The sequence below is a fragment of the Podarcis erhardii genome, assembly GCF_964252035.2.
Source record: "Podarcis erhardii genome assembly, chromosome: 17".
In the NCBI taxonomy this organism is placed as follows: domain Eukaryota; kingdom Metazoa; phylum Chordata; class Lepidosauria; order Squamata; family Lacertidae; genus Podarcis; species Podarcis erhardii.
In genome coordinates, this window is record NC_138515.1 from 8,747,819 (window position 1) to 8,773,256 (window position 25,438).

A 25,438-nucleotide genomic window follows, 5' to 3' on the forward strand; every position below is an offset into this window, starting at 1 on the left:
TAAGTTCGCAACGGTAACGCTTGCACAGGTTCGCTAGAACCTCTATAATAATTACTCTGGTAATTTCCCCTTTGTTCCCTCTTAAAATACAAGACACGACACAGTCTTTATAAAAGTATAAAAGAGTTTACTCACGTTCTGTTCACAATATGATCCCAGAAGGTAGGCAGGCTTAAAAAGGTTACATGCACTTAGAATCTATCTTGTAGCAAGATAGTACTGTCCTCTCTTGGATGGGAGCCAAGAGGGCATGTTGCTCCTTCAGAAGATGAAGATGGCAGAGAGGCAAGAGGCAAGAGGCAAGAGAGGCTGCCTGCCCTGTGCTTTTATCATTACCTGCACAGGTGAGGCCACACCCACCTCTGGTCACATGCGGAGGAAGTCCGTCCCCAGGAAGTTTACCTGCTTGCTGGACAGACATCCCTCCCCATGTTCTAACATGTACACTCTAGGAATGTTGTCATTGACTGCTCCTGTGTTTACATCCCACAGTTAGGTCCAGTCGAAGGTGACTATGGGGTTATGGGGCTCATCTTGCTTCAGACCGAGGGAGCCGGCGTTTGTCCACAGACAGCTTTCCGGGTCATGGGGCCAGCATGACTAAGTGGCTACTGGCACAACAGAACACCGGGACGGAAACCAGAGCCCACGAAAACACCGTTTACCTTCCCACTGCAGCGGTACCTATTTATCTACTTGCACTGGTGTGCTTTTGAACTGCTAGGTTGGCAGGAGCTGGGACAGAGCAACGGGAGCTGACCCCGTCATGAGGATTTGAACTATTGCAGTGGGATTCCTGGGTAAACAAATTAGGAAAGTGACATGGAAGACAAGGGTGCTGTCCTATGTCAAGAAGAAAGGTCACCCCTGATCACCCAGACCCTATTCACTCTCCAAAAAATGACCCCTTTAAAGATGACATCCATCTATCATGGATGCTTTAGCTGAGATTCCTGCATTGCAGGGGGTTGGACTAGATGACCCTGGGGTCCCATCCGACTCTAAGATCCTATGATTCTATGACGGTGGATAACCCCCATGATGGTGCCTATTCTGCACTCCCTGTGGGTCTTACAGATTCCGGTTCTTTACGCCTTTCCAGGGAACTTGTGTTGAGCTGCAGGCAGTTGGGGGCCACCAGTAGTCAGGAGGGCCAGTCTAGAGCCCCAATTACCTGGGATGCTTTGCTGCTGCCATGCGGGTAGGAGGTGCAAAGTCGAGGGCTGCTCTCCCTGCTCTCGGCCACGTGCTCGGTGCTCCTCTGCTTCTGGAGACGTCGAGCTGCCTTGTTCTGAGTCGGGACGCTCTGGGTGCGCTGCACTTTGGTCCTGGTTCTGACTGGGTGCAAAGGGGCCAGCGGCTCTTCCTTTCCTCGGCCTTTCTGAATGCTGGTCATGGACTGGCTCTTGATCAGAGGACTGTGCTTGCCCAGTTCCCGTGGGGGCACAAAACCCGGCTTCTGGTTTTCCGCCTGTCTGGAACACAAGAAGAGAAGAAGAGTTTGGATTAGATATCCCGCTTTATCACTACCCAAAGGAGTCTCAAAGCGGCTAACAATCTCCTTTTCCCTTCCTCCCCCACAACAAACACTCTGTGAGGTGAGTGAGGCTGAGAGACTTCAGAGAAGTGTGACTAGCCCAAGGTCACCCAGCAGCTGCATGTGGAGGAGCGGAGACGCGAACCCGGTTCACCAGATTATGAGTCCACCGCTATTAAACACTACACCACACTGGCTGGAAGGGTGGGAGTGCAGCGTGACTATAATGCAACAGGCAGCACTTGAACCTGTCAAACCCAGAGAGAGAGAGAGAGAGAGAGAGAGAGAGAGAGAGAGATATGACCCCTGGCTGTTAATTCTTTACTGAACATGTGGTCTAAACCACTGAGCCTCTTGGGCTTGCTGATCGGAAAGTTGGTGGTTCGAATCCCCGCGATGGAGTGAGCTCCCCAGCTCCTGCCAACCTAGCAGTTTGAAAGCACACCAGTGCAAGTAGTTAAATAGGTACTGATGTGGTGGGAAGGTAAACGGCGTTTCCGTGCGCTCTGGCTTCTGTCATGGTTTCCCGTTGTGCCAGAAGCGGTTTAGTCCTGCTGGCCACATGACCCGGAAAGCTGTCTGTGGACAAAGACTGGCTCCCTCGGCCTGAAAGCGAGATGAGCGCCGCAACCCCATAGTCGCCTTTGACTGGACCTAACCATCCAGGGGTTCTTTACCTTTTACCTTTTTTTTTTTTTTTACTGTTTGTGAGTAGAGCTGAGGGGCACATAGCAGGGATGGTCTTATTTCATGTAAAAATAGCAAAGCTGAAATATATGCATTTTTTAAAAATGGCATAAAGGACTCACGTTTCTTTGATTTTAATCTGATATTTGAACATGCAAAACATGGAGTATCATTTCAGGCAAGGAGGTACATGGGTGCCAGGAATTGGGGCTGAGGTAAACAAGGGCCTGTGGGGCCTTCTGAAAATTCCAGGAAATCACCTAGTCTCTATCCAAGATGTAGGACCATAATAATAATTATTTATTATTTATACCCGACCCATCTGCCTGGGTTTTCCCAGCCACTCTGGGCAGCTCCCAACAGAATTTTCAAAACACGATAAAACCTCAAACATTAAAAACTTCCCTAAACAGGGCTGCCTTCAGATGTCTTCTAAAAGTCATATAGTTATTTATTTCCTTCCTTCCAGTAGCACCTTAAAGACCAACTAAGTTAGTTCTTGGTATGAGCTTTCGTGTGCATGCACACTTCTTCAGATACCGGGAGGGCATTCCACAGGGCGGGTGCCACTACTGAGAAGGCCCTTTTCCTGGTTCCCTGTAATCTCACTTTTCACAGTGAGGGAACTGACCATCATCCTATCAAACCCTCAACACCCAAACCGCAAAGAAAGCAACTCCATGGCAGGACACAAGCCAATCCCATCTGGGGGAAATGCCTTTCCAGCACCAAATGAATTTGATTCCCTCCCCCTCTTTCTTTTTTCCTTTCTCCTTCTGTGTTGGAACTCCGATTTGGGGGCTTCCCTGGTTTTTTCTGGCCCATGTAGGACCAGTCTGGATAGTTAGCCTTGGTGAAGACTTGACGTTTTTATCCCCCAAAAAGTTTTTGATTGAGTTTCCACTGAAATGAGGCTGCATTTTAATGTTTTAATGTTGTATTTTAATCTTGTTTTTTAAGCTGTATTTCAATCAATTGTTTTTATATTTGGTGTTAGCCAACCCTGAGCCCAGTCTTGGCTGGGGAGGGCGGGGTATAAATAAAATGTATTATTAATATTGTTGTTGTTGTTGTTGTTGTTATTAAATGTAGTGGCCATTTCAACCCCGAGCATGATCAAGATCTATGTCCTGGATTTCCCTGAAAGCTGGTTTTCTTCTTGAGCCTCAAGAGCCAGCAACCATCGCTGCGATATCAGTATATCCCTCCCTGCCAGCCACCCCAAGAGCCAGAAGTGAGTCGTTTGTTACCTGTCCTCTGCACTGGGCCCAAGTCGAATGATGACAGGAACTGGTGTCCCCTCTTGTATAGCACGGAGGATTGTGGGCAGAGGCTCCAGTCTGTCTTTTGTCCGCTTATATGCAACAGAGCAAAAAGTACAGGTAAGAAGAACGCAGTCAGAGGGCTTGCAAAAATGAGAAACCACTGCTACTGGCGTGGCACGACTGACCGAAGGATTTGCTCTCCCTCTGACAAAGGGGAGCAGAGGATCACATTCACACCTGGATTAGACCCTACAAGTCACATTTATGCATTTGTTAAAATATACAAACACACTTTATTTTAATGGTATCTCCTGCTTTGGGTGAACCTCCCTCCACCCACCTAACCCTTCCAATCCTGCCTGAATGAGCAAATATATCTGAAGAATAAATGGTGAATTTCAAAATTCAGAAACAAATCCACCTTCACACATCCCATCACAAAAACTGCTCCCTGTCTTGTGTCTCCCTGTGTCCCCAAATCAATTCCTTTTCTTGACTGCAATGCCACCGAGTTCCTCTCTTCCAGATTTAACACTTAATTTGTGAATGGGTCACTGAGATATTGCAAACAGATAGCTGGCTAGCAGGGATTTGTGGTTATTATTTATCGGATTTTTCACAGAAAAGGAAATTTTTGGATTAGACGGTGAGAAAATGTGGGCTGACCTTTTGGTGCCAAGAATGTCATGGAGTTACTGCAAAAAATAAAAAAGCTTCCATACACCAGGAGCACCCATCCTATAATAAACACCCGCCTGTAAGCAGCCCATAGCAATATTAGCCAAACTGATGGCACCTTTATGTAAAATAGCTGGTATAAGCCACCAATGAGCTGCAGGAGGGAGGGGGATACACAGCGGGACTGAGGAACATGGATGACGGGCGTTGACAGATGCAAAGTCCCTGATGGATTGGCTTCTGCTCCAATTGTTGGCTCCTCCTAGGCCCCGCTACCCATGAGCAAGCCCAGTCAATGCATCTTGCCGCCAGGGGGCAGGCCAAGCCCATCCAAGTGGAGGTGCCACACAAGACAGGCAGCTGGTACCTCTTCCAGGGTAGAAAAGATGTTGCAGAGCAGGGAATGCAGGATGGACAATTCCAGGGCCAGGTCAATGGAGTCGTCATAAGCAGGCAAGTGGATGGCACTGCCAGGGCTGGAGACGCTGCAGAGGAATGACTTCATGGTGCCCCAGTTGCGCTCCAGAAACTCATTCATGAAGCTCATGTATGCCTCCTTTTCTCCAAACCTGCAGAAAATGGAATAATAATAATAATAATAATAATAATAATTTATACCCCACCCATCTGGCTGGGTTTCCCCAGCCATTCTGGGCGGCTTCCAACCGAATATAAAAAACAATACAGCATCAGACATTAAAAACTTCCCTAAACAGGGCCGCCTTCAGTTGTCTTTTAAAAGTAAAATAGTTGTTTATTGCCTTGACATCTGCTGGGAGGGCGTTTGTAGTGGAAACGCAGAAGACAATTGTATTTCAAGGAGTTAACCCTGCCCAAACAAGACATGAGTACAGTGGTGCCTCGCAAGACGAAATTAATCCGTTCCGCGAGTCTCTTTGTCTTGCGGTTTTTTCGTCTTGCGAAGCACAGCTATTAGCGGCTTAGCGGATTAGCGCTATTAGCGGTTTAGCGGCTTAGAAAAAGGGGGGGGGAGGGAAAAAACTCGCAAGAACTCACAAGACTTGCGAAGCAAGCCCATAGGGAAATTCGTCTTGCGAAGCACCTCAAAAGATGGAAAACTCTTTCGTCTAGCGAGTTTTTTGTCTTGCGAGGCATTCGTCTTGCGGGGCACCACTGTACACTGTAATATTTCTGAATAATTAATTTCTTATTATATCGAACAATTAAACAATCTACTTGTTTGTGCTCATTTCAGATTGCTTTTAAAAACTGCCGACCAAATCTGGTTCACCAGATTACGAGTCTACCGCTCTTAACCGCTACACCACACTGGCTCCAAGCCATTCTCAAGCCTCATACTGAATCACCCTTCCTGGACACAGCCGGAGACACAGTTACCTACGTGGTAAAGTTTGCCAGGTTCTGGATAACCTTAGCCGCCAGAGTCAGGGTGCGGGAGGTGGTGTCATCCGGGTACTCTTGAGTGAGGCCAAAGAGGCTGGGCGACATGATGGCCGGGCAGAGGAAGCGCAAGAACAAGGAGGCAGAGATGAGGCGCTGCCCGATGCTCGCTTTGCCCCTCAGCTGGCATGCCTCCTGCCAGGCAGTGAAGACCTCACTGAGCTCAGCTGGGAAGGAGCTGCAGAGAGAAAAGAAGGAGTTGGCGGGCTGTGAGAAGGCCTGAGGGCAGACATTTTGTGATGAAGGGGCCGCACAGAACACCTGGATAGGATAGGGAATCGCTACAGAACAAGCCAAAACCGTCTAAGACATCTGAAACTATGATATTCATAAAATAATACCCCGTTTCATAAAATTATCAGTTTCTGCTTGACAGCGATGCCAGCGTTTTTTGCACACAATGCCAAAGTCAGGCATTTTTGCTGCTTATTGGACAATGCAGTATGATACTGCTCCGTCGTTTTTTCCTCATACTTTACAGCCGCTTAAAGTGGAAGTTGGACATTTGGTGAAAGATCCAGGAATATCCCTCAGCTGAAACTCCCCGCTCTCCCCACAATGGCTGCAGTTCTAGTGGAGTGACACAGAGCTGAGTTGGACAGAAGCACATCCTGAAGGTGAACAATAACAGACCCAAGGAAGGTCTCTTGACTAGTTCACATTGTTACCTGAGCCAAAGTAATGATTTGCCAATGGCTGGCTCAGTGACTGGCCTCAGAAACTCTGAGGAATCCTCCTGTCAATCTGCTTATTCTGCAATCATCCTGATTCGCTTACACAGCAGTTAGATTATGGGCCTCTCCAGACATCCTTGTTTCTGGGCATTCATTAAAATGTCAGGGCAGTTACAGTATATGCAATCCCACTTCCAATGCTGTTTGTGCCCACAGAGGTTTCAGGACAGATGTACTGCTTCAGTCCCAAGCAGTGAATGACCTATAGCTTCTTGTTGAAATCCCACAAATGTTCTGGCGATTCTTGTCGTCCCACTTTTCCTGTGTTATATAGTGCAAGAGAGCCCACCTAGACATGCATAATGTGGAAACATTGGGGAGGAATTAGAGAACTAATAAATTTATTTATTATAAATATAAATTTATTTATTATAAATATATCACTGACGATGACATATTGCAGGATACACCTGCCTCGAGAGGCCCACAGTCCATACTTGATTGAGTGTTTCTTCTGATTTGCTTATAGGGTGCTTACAGTATATGACAATGAGCATTCATCCTGATTTCCTTGCAGTCTTCCTGTTAATCTTCTTTAAATATAATTTTTCTTAAATTTTCTGTTTTACCATTTCAAATACTCATTTTACATCCTTAAGATCTCAATGACTTCCCTTCTTCTCTTTCCACATTTCATTTTACATATCTTAATTCCCTGCAAATTTTGCAAAAACTATACCAATCAGTTTTCCATTATTGCATCCATCGGAACTTATTGACACTGTTGAATTTATCTTAATGCTGCCAGCGTTTTCAGCTGTACACAATTATTTCCCATATATTCACTAAATGTTTTCCAGTCTTCTTTAAATGTATGTTCTTCTTGTTCTCTTATTCTATGTGTTAAGTCTGCAAGTTGTGCATATTCTGTCAGCTTAAGTTGCCACTCTTCTTTGGTTGGGACCTGGCTCGTTTTCCATTTTTGGGCTAACAAAACATGGGCCACAGCTGTTGCATACGTAAAAATCTTCCTGTTAATCTTCGTCCCACACTTCTCAGGGCATTTCTATGTCACTTTCCTAACTGCAAAAAGGCTACAGGTTTGTTTGGGGGTTTTTTAATGGATTTGTTGCCCAGGGGTAATGGAGCATGCCACTTCAATTGCACTAACCTAAATAGTGCAATCCACTCTGCTAGAAATCCTTTCTCTTGTCCTCAGATATGAGAGTTGCTTGTCTTATCCAGCATAGGATCAAAGGCACTCTTTTCATTATGACTAAGGTCGCTTCCAAGCAGCCTGTTTAATGAGCATTCAGCCCAATTTGTTTACAGAGATTAGACAACCTTGGCTATCTAATGAGCAATCATCTTGATAAGACAAATCTGCATCAAGCAGCTGCCATTTCACTCTTTCCTTATCGCAAAAAATAAAATAAAAAATCCAATCTTTGGGGGAAGTGGGTTTGTTTCACAAGAGCTCCAAATCAGCATGAACTGTGCAGCCTGAACTTCCTGGGACTTGACTGAATCCCACCCCGAAACAGTGACACTCTGGTAGCGCTTGCTGAGCCCCGACATCTCGGGGAGCCCCTCCTCAAACTGAATGCCCTGCCTGTGGAATGTGAAACACAAGAGCAGTCAAGTACAACATTCCTAGAGTGAACATATTTACACTTGGGGAGGAATGTTTGTCCAGCCAGCAGGTAAACTTCCTGTTTCCTTCTGGGCTGGGACGGACTTCCTCTGCATGTGACTAGAGGTGGGCGTGGCCTCACCTGTGCAGGTAACAAAAGCATAGGACTGGCCGCCATCTCTCCATCTCTATGACTACTTTCGTCAAAGAAGCAACATCTGCTTAGCCAAAGATGCTCTCTTGTTCTCAAGCCAAGAGAAGACAAAGGGACTGTCTCCTTATGAGATAGTTTCCAGGTGTATGTTGCTTTTCTAAGCTAAGTCTGCCTTCTGGGATCCAATTGTGAACAGAATGTGAGTGAGTAAACTCTTTCTATACTTTTATAGAAGACTGTGGCATGTCTTATCTTTTATGCGGCAATAAGGGGGGGGGGGAATACCAGAACAGTTATTATAGAGGCTTTAGCGAGCCTGAGCAAACGCATCCGCTGTGAGTTTAAAAAGGGGAAAGTTACTCTGCTAAATTGTGAACTTGTTTACACAAGTTGGAAAGGTTATAATCAAACAATATATCCTCTCCTGCATCCCTGAACATTCCCACACTGCTGTTTCCCATTCATTTGGGCCAGAGTGCTGCCTGGCTGAGGGGGCCGTAAGAGGGATCCCGGACTGCAACTTTCTGGCTCGATACTCTGTGAATGAGAGGCATAGTGGCGGGGACAGAAAACCACAAATGGTGCCCCCGGCTTCACTTCTGCAGGCCCAGTGGGGAGAGCGTCCGCCCCCCTCCACCCGCCAATGACCCACTCAAGCACTCACTGGCTAGAAACAGCAATCCTCCGGAAGATCTCTTCACAGATGTGCTGCAGGTTGCTGCGGTTGTCAGCCAGGTCACACGGCGCACATTTGCTGGGATCCACTTCACAGCTGTCCTCTAAAGTGTATGGCTGGGCAACTATATCACCTGCAACACAGCCTCATGCTTTAATTTCAGCCAGGCTACAGTGTTGGCTAGAGTTACAACAGGGATACCTTGGACTACAACATGACCCACAATGAAGACCAGACTCAGGGCCGGATTGAGGTTTGATGAGGCCCTAAGCTACTGAAGGTAAAGGTAAAGGTAAAGGGACCCCTGACCATTAGGTCCAGTCACGGACGACTCTGGGGTTGCGGTGCTCATCTCGCTTTATTGGCCGAGGGAGCTGGCGTACAGCTTCCGGGTCATGTGGCCAGCATGACTAAGCCACTTCTGGCGAACCAGAGCAGCGCACGGAAACACCGTTTACCTTCCCGCCAGAGCGGTACCTATTTATCTACTTGCACTTTGACGTGCTTTCGAACTGCTAGGTTGGTGTAATGGGGCCCTTTATATGTCCAGCTGTCCTTTGTCAACAACAAATTACCTCTGTTTTTTTGTGTTGAACATTTGCTATATGATAATTTATAGACCTAATCGGTATCTAAAGCCATTTGTACATGTTGCCATGCAGAATGTAGGCACCCTATATATAGAAATGAGCGAACCAGTGGTATTTTAGGGAGCAGGCTAGCAGGCGGGGCCCATGACTTACATCATAGGAGCCTACACAACACAAAACACTGTTGCTATATGTAGGTTTTGTTTTATTTGTTTTTTATCTTGTATTTTGGAATGACCGCTCCCCGCCTAAAACGGGGGGCGCCCTTTGCGTGGACACGTGCAGCCCCTAGATCTGGAGCGGCTCCAACAGCATAGGCTTGGCTTTGCCTTCCCTCAGGTGGGATACCTGGAGGTCTCCGCCTACCTCAGTCAGTTGTCCAATCCCACCTGGGGGGAGGCGTTGCCAAGGAGACCACGCCAGGTAGGGGAGGGATTATCTGCCCACACAATAGAGGGAGGATCTTACCTGGGAATCCTCACTTGGCTCCAGAGCTTCTCCCACCCTACCCACCCTCAGTTAATGTCTTATTTTGCAGGTTAACTTTTCTTCACAGGTTTTGCAGGTTTTTGCAGTATTTTGGAAAAGTACATCCAGTTTTTTCCTTTAATTTTTTTGCCCCCCCCCCCAAGAGAGTGGGACCCTAAGCTATAGCTTGTTTAGCTTACACGTAAATCTGGCACTGACCAGACTACTTGAGCATTCCCAGCTAATACTGCCATGAAGGGTCGTTTTGCATAGACCTGAGGTCAAAATGACTTCTTCTTATTTCAATTTTATATACCACCCTTTATCAAAAGATCTCAAGGCGGTGCATGACATTAGAAACACTTTACAAAACATCAATAATAACTTAGTAAAGAAAGCATACTGACCAACAGCCTACTAAAAAAATAATCATCATAATAACTATCCTCTCGCCCACACTTTTACAGGCCATAGAGAGTTGCAAGCTGTACTTTTTGCATTCCGTTGCCACTTCTTTTCTTTTTTAAAATTTATTTATTTGGTTTTTCAAATTAACATTTTACGCTCACATATCCAACATACATCATAAAATCAAGATTTCAAAGACTCTCCTGGACTTCCCTCCTCCCCTTTGTGGGTCCTATTGTTAGTCATTTCCTCCTGCATTTTTTATAATAATTCAAATCTTTTACATCTCCATTATATCCAAAATTCACCATTAAACTACGTGTTATTCCAAGCCTACTAACAATTTTAACTGTTTACAATTACTTTGAATTATAAATTATAAATTTTCCCCATTCCTTATTAAAATTCTGGTTTTCCTGATTTCTGATTCTTCCAGTCATTTTTGCCATTTCTGCATAATCCATCAACCTAATCTGCCAGTTTAAGTTTAACCAGAGAAGAATGACATTCTGTACCAATCCTGCAACTGAGGATAGCACTCATGCAGATGTTGAAGTGGGTTCTAGCTCACAAAATAAAATATGTTAAGTCTTTAAGGGAGCGCAATACTCTTTGTTGCTAGAGGCCCAAACTCTGGAGTTTCCTCTGGCAGCAATCAAGCAGGGAAACCTAACTAGCTCCTTCAGAAAATGCTGCACGCCCCTATCCGCCGGTTGCCAACTTACTCAGTGTGGACAGCAGGTAAGGGCCTCCCACCAGCTTCATGTATTCATCGATGGCTTTGGTGGCAAGGGTATTTTCACGGAAAATCAGTGCTTCGCGCTCATCGAAACGGTCCAGCTCTGACACACCCAAGTCAATGAGAAAGTCCTGCAACACAAGACAGGAAGGGTTAGTTGAACAAACCTCAGAGATCTCCCATACCAACTGACTCACCCTGGAATCCTGATTCTGAACCAGGCTCCCAACCTAGTGATATCCAGGGCCCTGTGTCCATGCTGCAGCTCTGGGAAAGCGCAAAGCAGTCCAGGGTTATTCTTGCAGCAAACTTGGCTTCCGAGAGCCACTTTAGTAACCCTGCAATACTAGAAAACCCTAGAAGGGCAGCAGGCTGTAAGGCTAGAACCAGCGGAACACAATGACAGGTGAGGGGAATCAGCTTTGAACTGGCTGTGCGGCTGTTGTATCCAAGGCCTTCTCATCTTCTACGTTGTGGGCCAGCCCCAAGACATTTTGGCACCTGAGGCAGATCCCAAAATGGCGTCCCACTCCGTGCCAGGGAAGAAGGGGTGGGTGAAGATCTACAGCAGGAACATCAGAGCTTTTTTCCCCAGCTGGAACTCACTGGAACGCAATTCCAGAACCTCTCAGGTGGACGCCATTGCCATTCTAAGAGAACGAGGGAGGTGTTCATGGTGAGTTCCGGCACCTCTAGTGCTGAAGGTGGTCGTGGGGATAAGTCAGCCTCAATAGTTCCATTGGTTAGAGCATGGTGCTGATAATGCCAAGGGTGATGTTTGGGTCTAGGCAGTGGAGGAGGAATAGTGGAGACCACCTCCCCATCCTGACCCTCCCAGGGAGGAGGAAGAGGAAGGCAATTTAGATTTACAACAGTGGTCTGCGGGAGGTCACAGCTCAGAGGCAGATGAGGGGGAAAGTTGGGAAATAATGAGAAGGAGGAGGCAGAATTGGAGCAACAGCTGGCTGACACATTGTCATTAGAAAGCATTCCAGACCCTCCATCTCCCAGAACACAGCGAGCCTTAAAAGTAGGAGAGCAAAGAGCTCTAAGACAAAGGGCACGTAGCAGCACCCGTAGAGGAGATGATGAGAATGTGGGAGAGACGGGGGGTGGAGATTCACTCGGGACAATGCCACTATCCAAGAGGCTAGGCTCTATAGCCTCTCTCTGTAAAGACTGAAATAAAAAAGGACAGTAAGAAACTTTTCCTCGTCTTTATACTTTCCTGGGCAGCCAGCCAGGAGCCGCTGACAGCATCCTGATAGGTGCAGGTTCAATCCCCGTACGGAACAGCTGCATATTCCTCCATTGCAGGAGGTTGCACTGAATGATCTTCAGGGTCCCTTCCAGATGGAGAATAATAGGATCATAGAGCTGGAAGGAACCCTGAGGATCATCTAGTCCTAGGTATCTGCTGGCCCTGTGGATCCTGCCACCCAAGGCGGTCGCCTTGCCTAGCCTCATGGGTGGGCCGACCCTGTCTACCTTTGCAAACAAAGAGATACCTTGGCTTTCCCTGTGCTTTGCAGGACACGAACCAGCACCCCTGTCAGCTCCTCCTTGTCCCGGGCGTTAAGGCTGTGCTCCAGTCCGGCACACAGCTCCCGATAGTGGAAGGTGAGATACTCAGCAAACTCTTTGTATTGCACGATGGGCAGCACTCGGATGTTGCAGTAGCGTCCACGTAGCCGTAGGGCGGGTGTGTTGGGCCTGTCTCTGCCCAAGGGGTACCACCTTTCCAAGGGCTGGCGGACTGCAGCCAGTTCCTTCAGGGGAACGGCCATGCTGGCAACCGGGCTGCCCTTTGCCCGCTGCTGCCCGTCCTCCTCCTGCACCAGGCAGACCTGCAGCTCCACTGCTGGCGGAAGAGTCTTCAGGTCAAAGTGCTCCCCCCAGAAGATGGTTCCAGCGGGGCTGGCTGCCTTGGTTGTGGTGCGAGCGTAGAGGACCCCATCCAGTCGCACCTCGCCGAGGTAGCGCTTCCTGGGAACAAGGTCGCGGGCTTCGTACACCCAGAGGCTCAGCATGCGTTCGATCCGCTCGCAGTTGTCCTGGGGAAACGAGCCAGCGGTTTGGTTAAGAAACACCGAGACAGGGAGCAAGGCAAGCAGATGCAGCCAGAAATCCGTCACTCGAGAGGCAGACTGAACGCAGGATGAAGGGAAAGCAAGAGGCAAGTGGGATGAGGTTGAAGGCGGAAGGTGGGTCAAGGTGGAATAATGGAATTGTAGACTTGGAAGGGACCCCGAGGGTCATCTAGTTCAACAATGGAGGCAGAATATATGTTTCATTCTCAAAGTTAAATTTAATTTGCTTGATTTTGTTATTGGGGGTTGGGAGGAAGGAACCTGAATTTGCATCCAATGAAAAAAATGCCTTGTGCAATGACTTTGAATGCACTTGTCCACTGTGGATTTTAACTATGTGCTATGCAATGTATATAGCTCAGAGATGAACCCGCATTGATAAATGAACTAAAAGAGTGATGACTTAATTCATCTTTTTAATAAAAAAAGCTGGGGGGGGGGGTGGACAAAAAACAATGGTGGCAGAATCCAGCAGAGACAAGGCCAAAAGACGGGAGGAATTCAGGGCCTGTGTTTGCTTCTAAGTACAGCAGTGCTAACTCTTCTATGAGACCATGGAATGGTCAGGTCACAACTTCTGCCCCAGAGGAGAGGTGTGGACAAGTGCAGAGAACAGGACAGATGTCAGGGGCTGGACTGAGGAGGAATGGTGGGGACCACCCCCCTTTCTTCTGAACCTTCCTGAGAACAGGAGGACAGTATAGATTTAGATCAGCGGTTTGCAGAAGGGCATAGTTCAGAGGCTGCAGAGGGGAGAAGCTGGGAAATATTGGAAGAGGAACAGCAGGAAGAAGAAGCACTAGTGAGGATACAGCTGACAGAGTCCAGTGTCCTTGGAGAGCATTCCTGACCCGCTGCCCCCCGCCCCCCGCGGACCAGATGGGCATTGAGGGTATTAGAACAGAGAGCTCAGAGGCAGAAAGCTCAGATGCAGGACTGACATAGATTAGGGGAGACGAAGGAGGGGTGGGACTTTACTTAGAGGAATGCCATTTCTAGAGAGAGACTGCATTCCTTTGTCTCTCGCTGTGATTATTGAATAAACTAATTGGTACTCTTCTTTTTTATCTGCTTCTTTGCTGCCACCATGGGAGGGATCTGATTTCCCGAAGCCTGACAATAGAGGACAGGGATTTATACAGGGAATAAGGGTAGGAGAAGACAAGAGGGAAGGGTGGGTGAGTGGGCAAATACACCATAGGGCAAGTGGGAAAACCGGTTACAAAGGCATCATGCGCACCTTGCAAGCAACACAAAGTACAGAAGATGCTTCTTTACCATACTGGGCTGGACAAGCCGGCGCAAGTCATCCATCCAGCGGGTCCTCTCGGCAGCAGAGCCACAGCTGAAGCAGCGGCGCCCTGCAGTGCTTAGCACCTGAGAAGAGGAAGGGAGGGTTGTGCTTAAGAGCACGCCCTGGGTTTGTCCCATGGGCAACCAAACCCTGGGGGACTTGGGAGTGACAAGGAACAGGCATGGTTTAATCCAAGCCAGGCATCAGCACTGCGTCCCAGTGCCAATGCTAGGGCCTCGCTGTAAGCTTTTAAAAAAGTGCTTGCATTGCTATCTCCTGCTAAGAATGGCCAGCCTCTGGCTTTGCCCTACTCCTTCCCCAAAATATGCTCCTCTGCTTCATCTACAGGTCCAGTCCCAACAAAGGAGCTTCTTGCAGCCCCTCATGTAGCCACGACAGCTTTATAGATAGAACAACACAGCAGATGATGGAGCTTCAGCCTGAAGGCAGATTTGTCGAGGTTGGGAAGCCGAGTTCTCCACGTCTTGGACCAGCTGGAGGAGACAGAGTCCTCGAGTGCGTACAGAAGGCATTTCTTTCATTGCTGGGTCAAGCTCCCACCCACTCAAGGCCTGGCCCTGAACGTCTCCCTTCATAACTGGAGAAATGCAGCTTCTCAGGTCAAGGGATGACAATAGGCTCATACCTCAAAGCAGTACCGCTCTCCCAGAAGGCTGTTGTGAAGTGGGCGGATCAAGGCATCCTTTTCGTTGCCCAAGTCCATGAGAACAGCTGGGCCAGGAAGGGCCTCCCTGGAGGAAGTGACAAGAGGGGCCAGGACAGAAGCAGACAGTGTGGATGGATGGACAACCCTGAACATCTGACCACCATCACCAACAGAAGCATTATTATCCCTTCCTTGCATATTTTATTAAGACTTTTATTTCTGCTCAGATTATACTAACTTTGCAGCATCTGGCAGAAAAAGTTATTAGAGGCTTGTCGCTCCCTTAACATCTTGCTTTGTCTTCTTTCCTGCCATTTTCCTAGCAGAACCAACCTGGAACTGGAGGAGGCGTTGGAAGATGAGCAAGACCCTATCACGGGGCAGAGCACATACAGGGTTCAAGGGGAGTCACCCCTTCCTAGGATCACAACCCAGGAAAGAGGCTGTGTGGGCCCCCAGCCAAACAGAGCAGTTGTGAAGCAATATGGTACCCACAACAAAGTAAACAGAGCATCCTTTCAGGCATGGTGAGCTTGACAAAATTTCCATAGCATCCTAACCCCTCTGAAAAAGACACGGTGCCAGCATTTAATGCAGCCAATCCAAGTTATTAGACAAATCCCCTGATCTAATCTTGGTCTCGTTCTAGATCTCAGGAAATATAAACACAGGCAGAAAGAAATGGGGCCCATTGCATCCATAAAGAGGCATAAAAGACAGAAAACAATGGACTCTTCTGTTCCAAACTGGCTTCAGGGCCTACCTGTTACCATTAGCAACAAGTCCAGTAGAGGAGTCAGTCTTGGCCTGGAGCCGTCCTTTCCGGTCCTTGATGCGTTTCCATAGCAACCCCTAGAGATGGTGTGAGATGTAATAAAATCAATCAATAAATGAAGAAACGAAGGAATTCTGAGGACAGAAGAGAGTTTATCTGTGTGACTTGCCCCATGACAGGAGCATGTAACTTGGTTTGGTCTAGATGCGACTGGCCTGCAATGTCCGCTACTCCCAACTATCGGCCATGGAGGTTGGGGCTGACAAGAGTTGGAGCCCAACAACATCTGGATGAACACAGGTCTCATCTGACAAGCGCCCCAGCTCAGATAATGGTAGTACCTTATGCCAAACCAGACCATCATGAGCCCACTCAGCCCAGTGCTGTTTTGAAATAGTTCTTCATAAACCAGAGATTTAGGGAGACGGGTGGCTCTGTGAGTTAAGCCACAGAGTCTAGGACTTGCCGATCAGAAGGTCGGTGGTTCGAATCCCAGCGACGGGGTGAGCTCCCATTGCTCAGTCCCTGCTCCTGCCAACCTAGCAGTTCGAAAGCACCTCAAAGTGCAAGTAGATAAATAGGTACTGCTCTGGGAGGAAGGTAAACGGTGTTTCCGTGTGCTGCTCTGGTTCGCCAGAAGCGGCTTAGTCATGCTGGCCACATGACCCGGAAGCTGTACGCTGGCTCCCTCGGCCAATGAGATGAGCACCTCAACCCGAGTCGGTCACAACTGGACCTAATGGTCAGGTCCCTTTACCTTTACCTTTAAACCAGAGATTTACAGAAGATTGGAACTATTTGAAGAGCAACTGTAATCAACAAATTACGCTAGTAGGACTACAAGAAGTTTTGTAAGGAGGAATGTATGAAATATTGCAAAGAAGAGAAAGAAGAGAGACATTAGTTATGATATTTAAATGTAATAGTGAAATAAGAAATGTAAATTAAGTGAAAAAGATTGGAAGATATTCAGATGTGATTGATGGAAGTAAAAAAAAATTGTATAAGATATAAAAGTATGTTTAATAATTGTTGAAAATGATATGCTAAAAAAACTAATAATATATAAATGAAATAGCTCTTCGTCGTCTCCCTTGAGGAGTCATGCCTCCCTCCTAAGGCCCCATCTGTCCTCTCCTCCCAGTAAGCACCAGTCTGGGCTCCTTGAACCTGCAATATACTGAACATCTTCTGTACCTTCACATTGCTGAGCTGCGAGCTGGAGGAAGTCTCTTGGCAGGGTCTTTTTTCGGGAGTCTGTGAGTCTAAGAAGCTTCTTCCCTCGATGAGCATTTCTGTCGGGAGCAAAATGGACCAAGCAAAGTGGACTGGTTGGCTGTCATGTTGGCCAGAAGAGGCAGTTCCAGGAAGATGGGAGCAAGCGGTACCCAGTACCCAGCACCCAGCTCACCATTCGCTGCTCCCTCTGTATCTTGGACTGAGGCTCTTTGCCAGCCCAATTCTGACCCACCCAATGCACTTTGGCACCGGAGGCGGATCCCAAAATGGTGTCCCCCCTCCCCACCAGGGGACCAGGGGTGAGGGAAGATCTATATAAGGAATACGAGGGGAATAAAGATTGACATCAGGACCGGCTGCTCCCGTGGACCTGCCTCACCTTGCCTCATGGGTGAGGTGGGCCTGCGAAATGAATGGTCACATACCAAATACCGTATTTTTCGCTCTATAGGACGCACTTTTTCCCTTCCAAAAATGAAGGGGAAATGTGTGAGCTTCCTATGGAGCACATGCAGGCTCCTTGGCTTGAGCGATAGCAATGCGAAGCCTCCAAAGCACAGGGGGAGAGCTCCCCCTGCGCTCCAGAGGCTTCGTGTTGCTTTTGCTGAAGCCGCCTGAAGCCCCCGGAGCGCAGGGAACTCCTGCTGCGCTCCGGGGGCTTCAGGCAGCTTCAGCGAAAGCAACGCGAAGCCTTCGGGGCGCTGAGCAGAGAGGGGGAGAATTATTTTTTTCCTGTTCTCCCCCTCCTATGGTCTGGTGCGTCCTACGGTCTGGTGCGTCCTATAGAGCGAAAAATACGGTACTTTCTACACTGGAGCTCTCAAGGGAACGTTTGACACATGATACAATGGCTCTCCTGATCTTGTGCCAGGGGAAATTGTTCAGGCTCCACCACCTCTGTTACCTCATTTAAAGGATCTCACTGGCCCAATTTATGGAGCAGGTTGGTGGCTACTGAAGACTAGCTTCCCAGTGGTTGGTAGGGCTCTGACTCCGTGGCTCACATGATTTGGGTTGTTGTGCTTTGATGTCAAAAATACAAACACCCTGGGCATGATCTCGGAGGCTGGCAAGGACTGGATCCTTCCAACGCCCTGCTCTCCTTTTCAACAGACTCTCTCTCTCTCTGTGCATATGGCAGTCTCTCAGTACTCACCATTGTCCCTCTGGGTACCTGGCGGGTATAGTAAACTTGACTCTGAAGCAGAACTGGCTCGTTTCCCATTCTGGAGCAGACCCTAAAATGGCAAACCAAACACCACGGACAAAATAGATGATGGTGATAATGATTTCCCTCTTCCCCATTCTTCTACACTACAGCAGGTGAAGACTTTCTTCTTCCAACAAAAAGAACTAAATGTTTTTTAAGGAAAGGGCTGGTGCTCTGATGCTTTTATTTGAATGATCTGTATGTTTTAACAGAAAAAAAAGTTTGATTGTTTTAAATGATTGCTTCCCCCCACCCTCAACCTTTTAAGCTGGTTTGTATTTTAGCTGTAAGCCTCCTTGAGTCTCTTTCAGAGAAAAAGATGGGGCTCGGGACCACAACTGATGTATGGAAGTGAGAGCTGGACCATAAAGAAAGCTGATCATCGAAGAATTGATGCTTTTGAATTATGGGGCTGGAGGAGACTCTTGAGAGTTCCATGGACTGCAAAAAGATCAAACCTATCCATTCTGAAGGAAATCAGCCCTGAGTGCTCACTGGAAGGACAGATCCTGAAGCTGAGGCTCCAGTACTTTGGCCACCTCATGAGAAGAGAAGACTCCCTGGAAAAGACCCTGATGTTGGGAAAGATGGAGGGCACAAGGAGAAGGGGATGACGGAGGACGTGATGGTTGGACAGTGTTCTCGAAGCTACCAGCATGAGTTTGACCAAACTGAGGGAGGCAGTGGAAGACAGGAGTGCCTGGCATGTTCTGGTCCATGGGGTCACAAAAAGTCAGACACGACTAAACAACAACAACAAAATCTTTTTAAAGGCATGCCTATGCTTATGCAGCAGAACCAACAGATAGTTTTGAGTGATAATATTATATGTTTTATTTTAATTATCTCATATTTATCCCCATTTGATAACTTTTTTACAGCGGGGGTGGAGATGTAATGGGAAGTTGAGGGACTTGGACAGTTCCTTGGGGTCACGAAGAGTTGGACACGACTAAACGACTAAACAACAACAAGGACCACAAGACCTCAAGGACTGCCTCTCCCCATAGAAACCACCCCAGACTCTGTATTCAACCACTGAAGCCCTTCTTTGTGTGCCTACTCCACAAGAGGTCCAGAGGGTGGCAACGCAGAACAGGCCTTTTCCACAATGGCCCCCCATTTGTGGGATACTCTCCCCAGGGAGCTTCGTCTGGTGCCTTCATTATATATTTTTAGTGTTTGAGGGAGGGGTGTATGTGTTCTTGTTCTTGTTTTAACTATTTATTTGTGCTTTCCCCTTGTATTTTTATCTTGTGAGCCGCCCTGAGATCTTTTGATGAAGGGCAGTATATAAATAATATGATGAAATATAATAATAGATAAATAAATAAACAAACAAACGAGGCAACTTCCCTCGTGGTCCAAAGCAGTGTGTTAAGAAGAAGGCTTTTTAGCCAGTGTAGAAAATTTCTCAACTCCAGGAAAGCAGAAAGGAAAATGGGCCCATGATGATTTCTCTCATGGGATCCTGTAGAACAAGCTTAACATAGAGTTCCCATTTCTGCTCTGCTTCCCGGGCGCTGACATCCTAGCTTTTACTCTTCCACCCCCAGAGTGAGTGCTGCATTGGGGCTGGATAGAAGGCCCATTTTCCTTTCTACTTTCCTGGAGTTGAGAGACCTGTATCTGTGACCCATGGAGGACCATTACTCTATGAATTCTTACTGGCAGTGTAGAAAATTTGGCAGGAACCTTTAGGTACAGTGGTACCTCGGGTTACATACGCTTCAGGTTACAGATGCTTCAGGTTACAGACTCTGCTAACCCAGATTTAGTACCTCAGGTTAAGAACTTTGCTTCAGGATGAGAACAGAAATCGTGTTCCGGCGGCATGGCAGCAGCAGGAGGCCCCATTAGCTAAAGTGGTGCTTCAGGTTAAGAACAGTTTCAGGTTAAGAACGGACCTCCGGAACGAATTAAGTACTTAACCCGAGGTTCCACTGTACTGATGCCATCCATAACCAGCAAAGTTGGACTCAGGTCTCTGAGCAGCGGTGGCTTCAGTCAACACTTGGCCAGCAGTTCACGGCCTGAGAAGCATACACTTCCTTGACATGCGACCATGTGCTGGGTGTGCTCAGACAGACACATACACCCTCCTTCTCCCTCTTACAGTTTTGAATGTCAGAGATGGCCCCACCTCCTCATCTCTGCCCAAGACCATTAGCTGTCGATCCACCAGCGACACACTGGCCACATTCCAGATGGTTGCATCTGTTGGCACAGCCGAAGTCAGTTGGGTCAACTGGACAGTAGAAGCATCACCTGCAAGAAGAAGAACAAGGAGGCATTTGGGTTTACCCGGGCTCATACTTGCTAATGAAGACGTAAGAGCAAAATATACAGTGGTGCCCCGCAAGACGAACGCCTCGCATGACGGAAAACCCGCTAGACGAAAGGGTTTTCCGTTTTGGAGGCGCTTCGCAAAACGAATTTCCCTATGGGCTTGCTTCGCAAGACAAAATGTCTTGCGAGTTCCTGCGAGTTTCCCCCCCTTTCCCCCCTTTTCCTAAGCCGCTAAGCCACTTATCAGCTGATCCGCTAAAAACCGCTAAACCGCTAATAGTGCTAATCCGCTAAGCGGTCAATGGGCTTGCTTCGCAAGACGAAAAAACCGCTATACGAAGAGCCTCACGGAACGGATTAATTTCATCTTGCGAGGCACCACTGTATTTTCCTCCCAACTAAGTAACTACCATCAACGTGTCTTTCCATTATATGCTATGCCCTTGTGACTTGTAACTTTTAACTTATGCCAATAAAGGCTAGTTACAACAGTAAAATCATACAAAGTCATCCAAATACATTGATAATCCAAACACATACAATATATAAAAGACTAGATAACCACCATTGAATAAATCAGGCAACTTTAGATTTAGCATATATATAACTGTGTACAGCTGAAAATGCTGGCAGCATTAAGATAAATTCAACAGTGTAAATATGTTTTGATGGATGCAATAATGACATACTGAATGGTATAGTTTCTGTGGAATATGCAGGGATTTATGATATGTAAAATGAACCATGGAAAGCAAAGAAGGGAAGTCACTGATATCTTAAGGATGTAATTATGAGTACTTTAAATTGTAAAAAAGAAAATTTAATTATATATAGGGGGGCATTTTATATGCATTCTAACATACAATATGCATTTATGAACAGTGTTTGTTTTTGTTTAGGCCAGAGAAGTGTATCTTAAGATTCAGAGATGTGTGAAAACTGAAGGATAACTGATGTTCTGCCATGGGCTCAGAGCCCAGCAGTGAACAGCTGGACAAAGGCTCAAAAGTCCTCAGTTCACCCCTAGACCTTTGTTGGAGCACACTTGGAGCTCTCCTTAGTGCTGCAATGCCTGGCCTGCTTTGCTGCCTTGCTCTGTGAGTTCCTCTAGGGCAGCAGTCAGCAACCTTTTTCAGCCATGGGCCAGTCCACCATCCCTCAGACCATGTGGTGGGCCGGGCCGGACTATATTTTTTGGGGGAGGGGGAATGAACGAATTCCTATGCCCCACCAATAACCCAGAGATGCATTTTAAATAAAAGCACACATTCGTACCTACCTCTCCTGGTATGTCCCATAGAGGACCTTACGCTCTTCAAATAAAAACATCTTGGAGATCCCGGGCCACAGGGAGGTTAGGCTGGCCTCAACCAGAGCCAGGGCTTTTTCAACCGTGGCCCCGATCTGGTGGAACGCTCTGTCACAGGAGACTAGGCCCTGCGGGACTTGACATCTTTCCGCAGGGCCTGCAAGACAGAGCTGTTCCACCAGGCCTTTGGCCAAGGCACAGTCTGACCCCCTCCCTCTGTAATCCTCATAGCACTCCAGCCCAAGGGTTGCCATTAATTTGATTTTGAATTGATTTTAGAAGGAACTGATTTTAGAAAGTATTTCAATTAATTGATTGTGATTTTATGTAAACTGTGTTATTTTTTACTGCTGTTAGCCTCTCTGAGCCCAGCTTCAGCTGGGAAGGGCGGGATATAATTTTTTAAAAAATTATTATTATTATTATTATTATTATTATTATTATTATTATTATTCTACTCATGTAAAAACACACTGATTCCTGGACCGTCCGCAGGCCGGATTGAGAAGGCGATTGGGCCGCATCCAGCCCCTGGGCCTTAGGTTGCCTACCCCTGCTCTAGGGAACCGAGGCAGGACATCAGATCTGCATATTAATCCAGGAATTGCAAATCACCCACTTAATGGGATCCCTTAAAAACACAGACCAAACAAAATCTATTTGGAAGCTGAGTTCAACCATTATGACCAGGGTCACCTCGTTAGATTTGCCTCGAACAATGGAAAGTAGCACAGCCTGTAACTTGGCTTCACTGTGTCACACACGCGAAAAAATGGCAATCCAGTGATACTTCTGGTTAAGAACTTAATTCGTTCTGGAGGTCCGTTCTTAACCTGAAACTGTTCTTAACCTGAGGTACCACTTTAGCTAATGGGGCCTCCCGCTGCCACCACGCCGCCACCACGCAATTTCTGTTCTCCTCCTGAAGCAAAGTTCTTAACTCGAGGTACTATTTCTGGGTTAGCGGAGTCTGTAACCTGAAGCGTCTGTAACCTGAGGTACCACTGTACTGGTGTTTTGGGGTTGATGGGCACACCATTTAGGGTCTTTTCAAATATTACGCTGCCAGGCTGTGGGCACCGGAAAGTCAAGCATCTCATGCCCTCCCTATGAGTCGCAGCTGTCCTCCTGGTGGCTGAGATTTTTCTATCCCACTCAAGCACAGGGAGAGGTCAGAGGGAAACGAGGGGGTGGCTGCAGGCTCCTCCTGTCCCTGAGGTGGATCCTGCCCGCACTTGTGCGGTTATGTGCAGATAGAGATCGGAAAGCTGGATGGGTTGGCATAATCAGTTGCAGCAGAAAAGCATCGAGCTGCAGTTTCCACTACTTCCAAAAGCTGCATCATTGGGCAGTTAGTTCCTGCAAAACAGCAAAGCTTGTGCCATACCGTTCCACCTTCTTTCTGACATGCCAATCACCACAGGATAATCTTTGAAAGACATTCCCACCCACAAGAGCAGCCCTGCCCAACCCGCCCTCTCCTTTGAGCGGCAGCTAGCAATTATTTGTCAGTTTAACAATCCCAAACAAAATTTGCATAGAGGGCTTGGGTGCAATTAGGAAGGGCGGGGAAAGGAAACCAAAACCCAGTGGAAAGAGACTTGTATACCTAGCTCCACACAAAAATGCAACATAATGTGGATGGTTATAGATAGGTAGCCGTGTTGGTCTGCCATAGTCAAAACAAAATAAAAAAATTCCTTCCAGTAGCACCTTAAAGACCAACTAAGTTAGTTCTAGGTATGAGCTTTCGTGTGCACGCACACTTCTTCAGATACCTGAAGACAAAAGCTCATACCTAGAACTAACTTAGTTGGTCTTTAAGGTGCTACTGGAAGGAATTTTTTTATTTTGTTTTGATAATGTGGATGGGCTGGCTTTGCACAGTCAGTATGCCCTGTTAATAATAATAATAATAATAATAATAATAATAATAATAATAATAATAATTTATTATTTATACCCCGCCCATCTGGCTGGGTTTCCCCAGCCACTCTGGGTGGCTTCCAACAGAACACTAAAATACAATAACCTATTAAACATTAAAAGTTTCCCTAAACAGGGCTGCCTTCAGATGTCTTCTAAAAGTTTGGTAGTTATTTTTCTCTTTGACATTTGGTGGGAGGGTGTTCCACAGGGCGGGTGCCACTACCGAGAAGGCCCTAAGCTTGGTTCCCTGTAACTTGGCTTCTCTCAGTGAGGGAACTGCCAGAAGACCCTCGGCGCTGGACCTCAGCGTCCGGGCAGAACGATGGGGGTGGAGACGCTCCTTCAGGTATACTGGGCCGAGGTCGTTTAGGGCTTTCAAAGTCAGCACCAACACTTTGAATTGTGCTCGGAAACGTACTGGGAGCCAGTGTAGGTCTTTCAAGACCGGTGTTATACGGTCTCGGCGGCTGCTCCCAGTCACTAGTCTAGCTGCCACATTCTAGATTAGTTGTAGTTTCTGGGTCACCTTCAAAGATAGCCCCACATAGTGCGCATTGCAGTAGTCCAAGCGAGAGATAACCAGAGCATGCAGCACTCTGGCGAGACAGTCTGCGGGCAGGGAGGGTCAGGTAGGGTCTCAGCCTGTGTACCAGATGGAGCTGATAAACAGCTGCCCTATGCTTTCACCTGCATTAGGTAATCTGAGATATCAGAATCTGGGCATTTCCTTGTGGCCAGAAGCAACATGGGAACAGGAAGAAAAAGAGTTGGGTGAATGACAGGAGGGATTGCACATAGGAATGTAACAATAAGTCTTCTTGGACTAGTCTCAGAAGACATTCCCAAGGATAAGGTTAGAGTTTTTTTGTATGCTACAGCAGCCACTAGAATACTGGTGGCCAAAAATTGGAAGAGTGAGGAGACTCCTTCAATCTCAGAGTGGCAAATAAATTTTTGCAAATATATTGAACTAGCCAAGATGACAGCATCAATCAGATTGCAATCAAAACAAAAATTAAGAAAGGAATGGAAATGGGTTGAAGAATATATTGTACAAAATCATTCTATTAGAAATCTCTAGACTGAACCCATTAGGTTAAGAAGTTATGTTTTCCTCTTTTCTCTCTTTTTTAAATAGATGAATGACTATCATAATGAATAAAAATGAACACAATGTTATAGGTTTTTATTAAGTAATAAGTTGGATATCACACATGTGGGTGAAGGAAGTCACACGGGTATTTGGGTACAAGGGGAGGTGGTTGCAGGGTTAGATGTGGGGAATTTGCAGAAATAATATATTCATCTTATGTAATAATAATAATAATAATAATAATAATAATAATAATAATAATTTATTATTTGTACCCCGCCCATCTGGCTGGGTTTCCCCAGCCACTCTGGGCGGCTTCCATAAAAACCAGAAATACACTAAAATATCACAGATTAAAAACTTCCCTGAACAGGGCTGCCTTAAGATGTCTTCTGAATGTCAGGTAGTTATTTATCGCTTTGACATCTGATGGGAGGGCGTTCCACAAGGCGGGTGCCACTACCGAGAAGGCCCTCTGCCTGGTTCCCTGTAGCTTTGCTTCTCGTAATGAGGGAACCGCCAGAAGGCCCTCGGCGCTGGACCTCAGCGTCCGGGCAGAACGATGGGGGTGGAGACGCTCCTTCAGGTATACTGGGCCGAGGCCGTTTAGGG

General features: G+C 47.0%; 1 protein-coding gene across 4 annotated transcripts in view; it reads right to left on the reverse strand.

Moving 5' to 3' along the window:
• The window catches only part of RASAL3 (RAS protein activator like 3), a 65,055-nt gene that overhangs the window by 15,137 nt on the left and 24,480 nt on the right, over window positions 1-25,438 (reverse strand). For all 4 annotated transcript variants that reach the window (XM_081844828.1, XM_081844829.1, XM_081844831.1 and 1 more), the window contains 13 exons: window positions 20,350-20,474; window positions 18,153-18,234; window positions 16,955-17,052; window positions 15,746-15,834; window positions 14,962-15,067; window positions 14,300-14,398; window positions 12,440-12,985; window positions 10,918-11,062; window positions 8,715-8,859; window positions 5,531-5,767; window positions 4,535-4,736; window positions 3,475-3,578; window positions 1,175-1,475 (listed from right to left, as the gene is read on the reverse strand). In XM_081844828.1, the coding sequence (XP_081700954.1) occupies window positions 1,175-1,475; window positions 3,475-3,578; window positions 4,535-4,736; window positions 5,531-5,767; window positions 8,715-8,859; window positions 10,918-11,062; window positions 12,440-12,985; window positions 14,300-14,398; window positions 14,962-15,067; window positions 15,746-15,834; window positions 16,955-17,052; window positions 18,153-18,234; window positions 20,350-20,474 (2,279 nt within the window). The remainder of the gene's footprint in view (window positions 1-1,174; window positions 1,476-3,474; window positions 3,579-4,534; window positions 4,737-5,530; window positions 5,768-8,714; window positions 8,860-10,917; window positions 11,063-12,439; window positions 12,986-14,299; window positions 14,399-14,961; window positions 15,068-15,745; window positions 15,835-16,954; window positions 17,053-18,152; window positions 18,235-20,349; window positions 20,475-25,438) is intronic.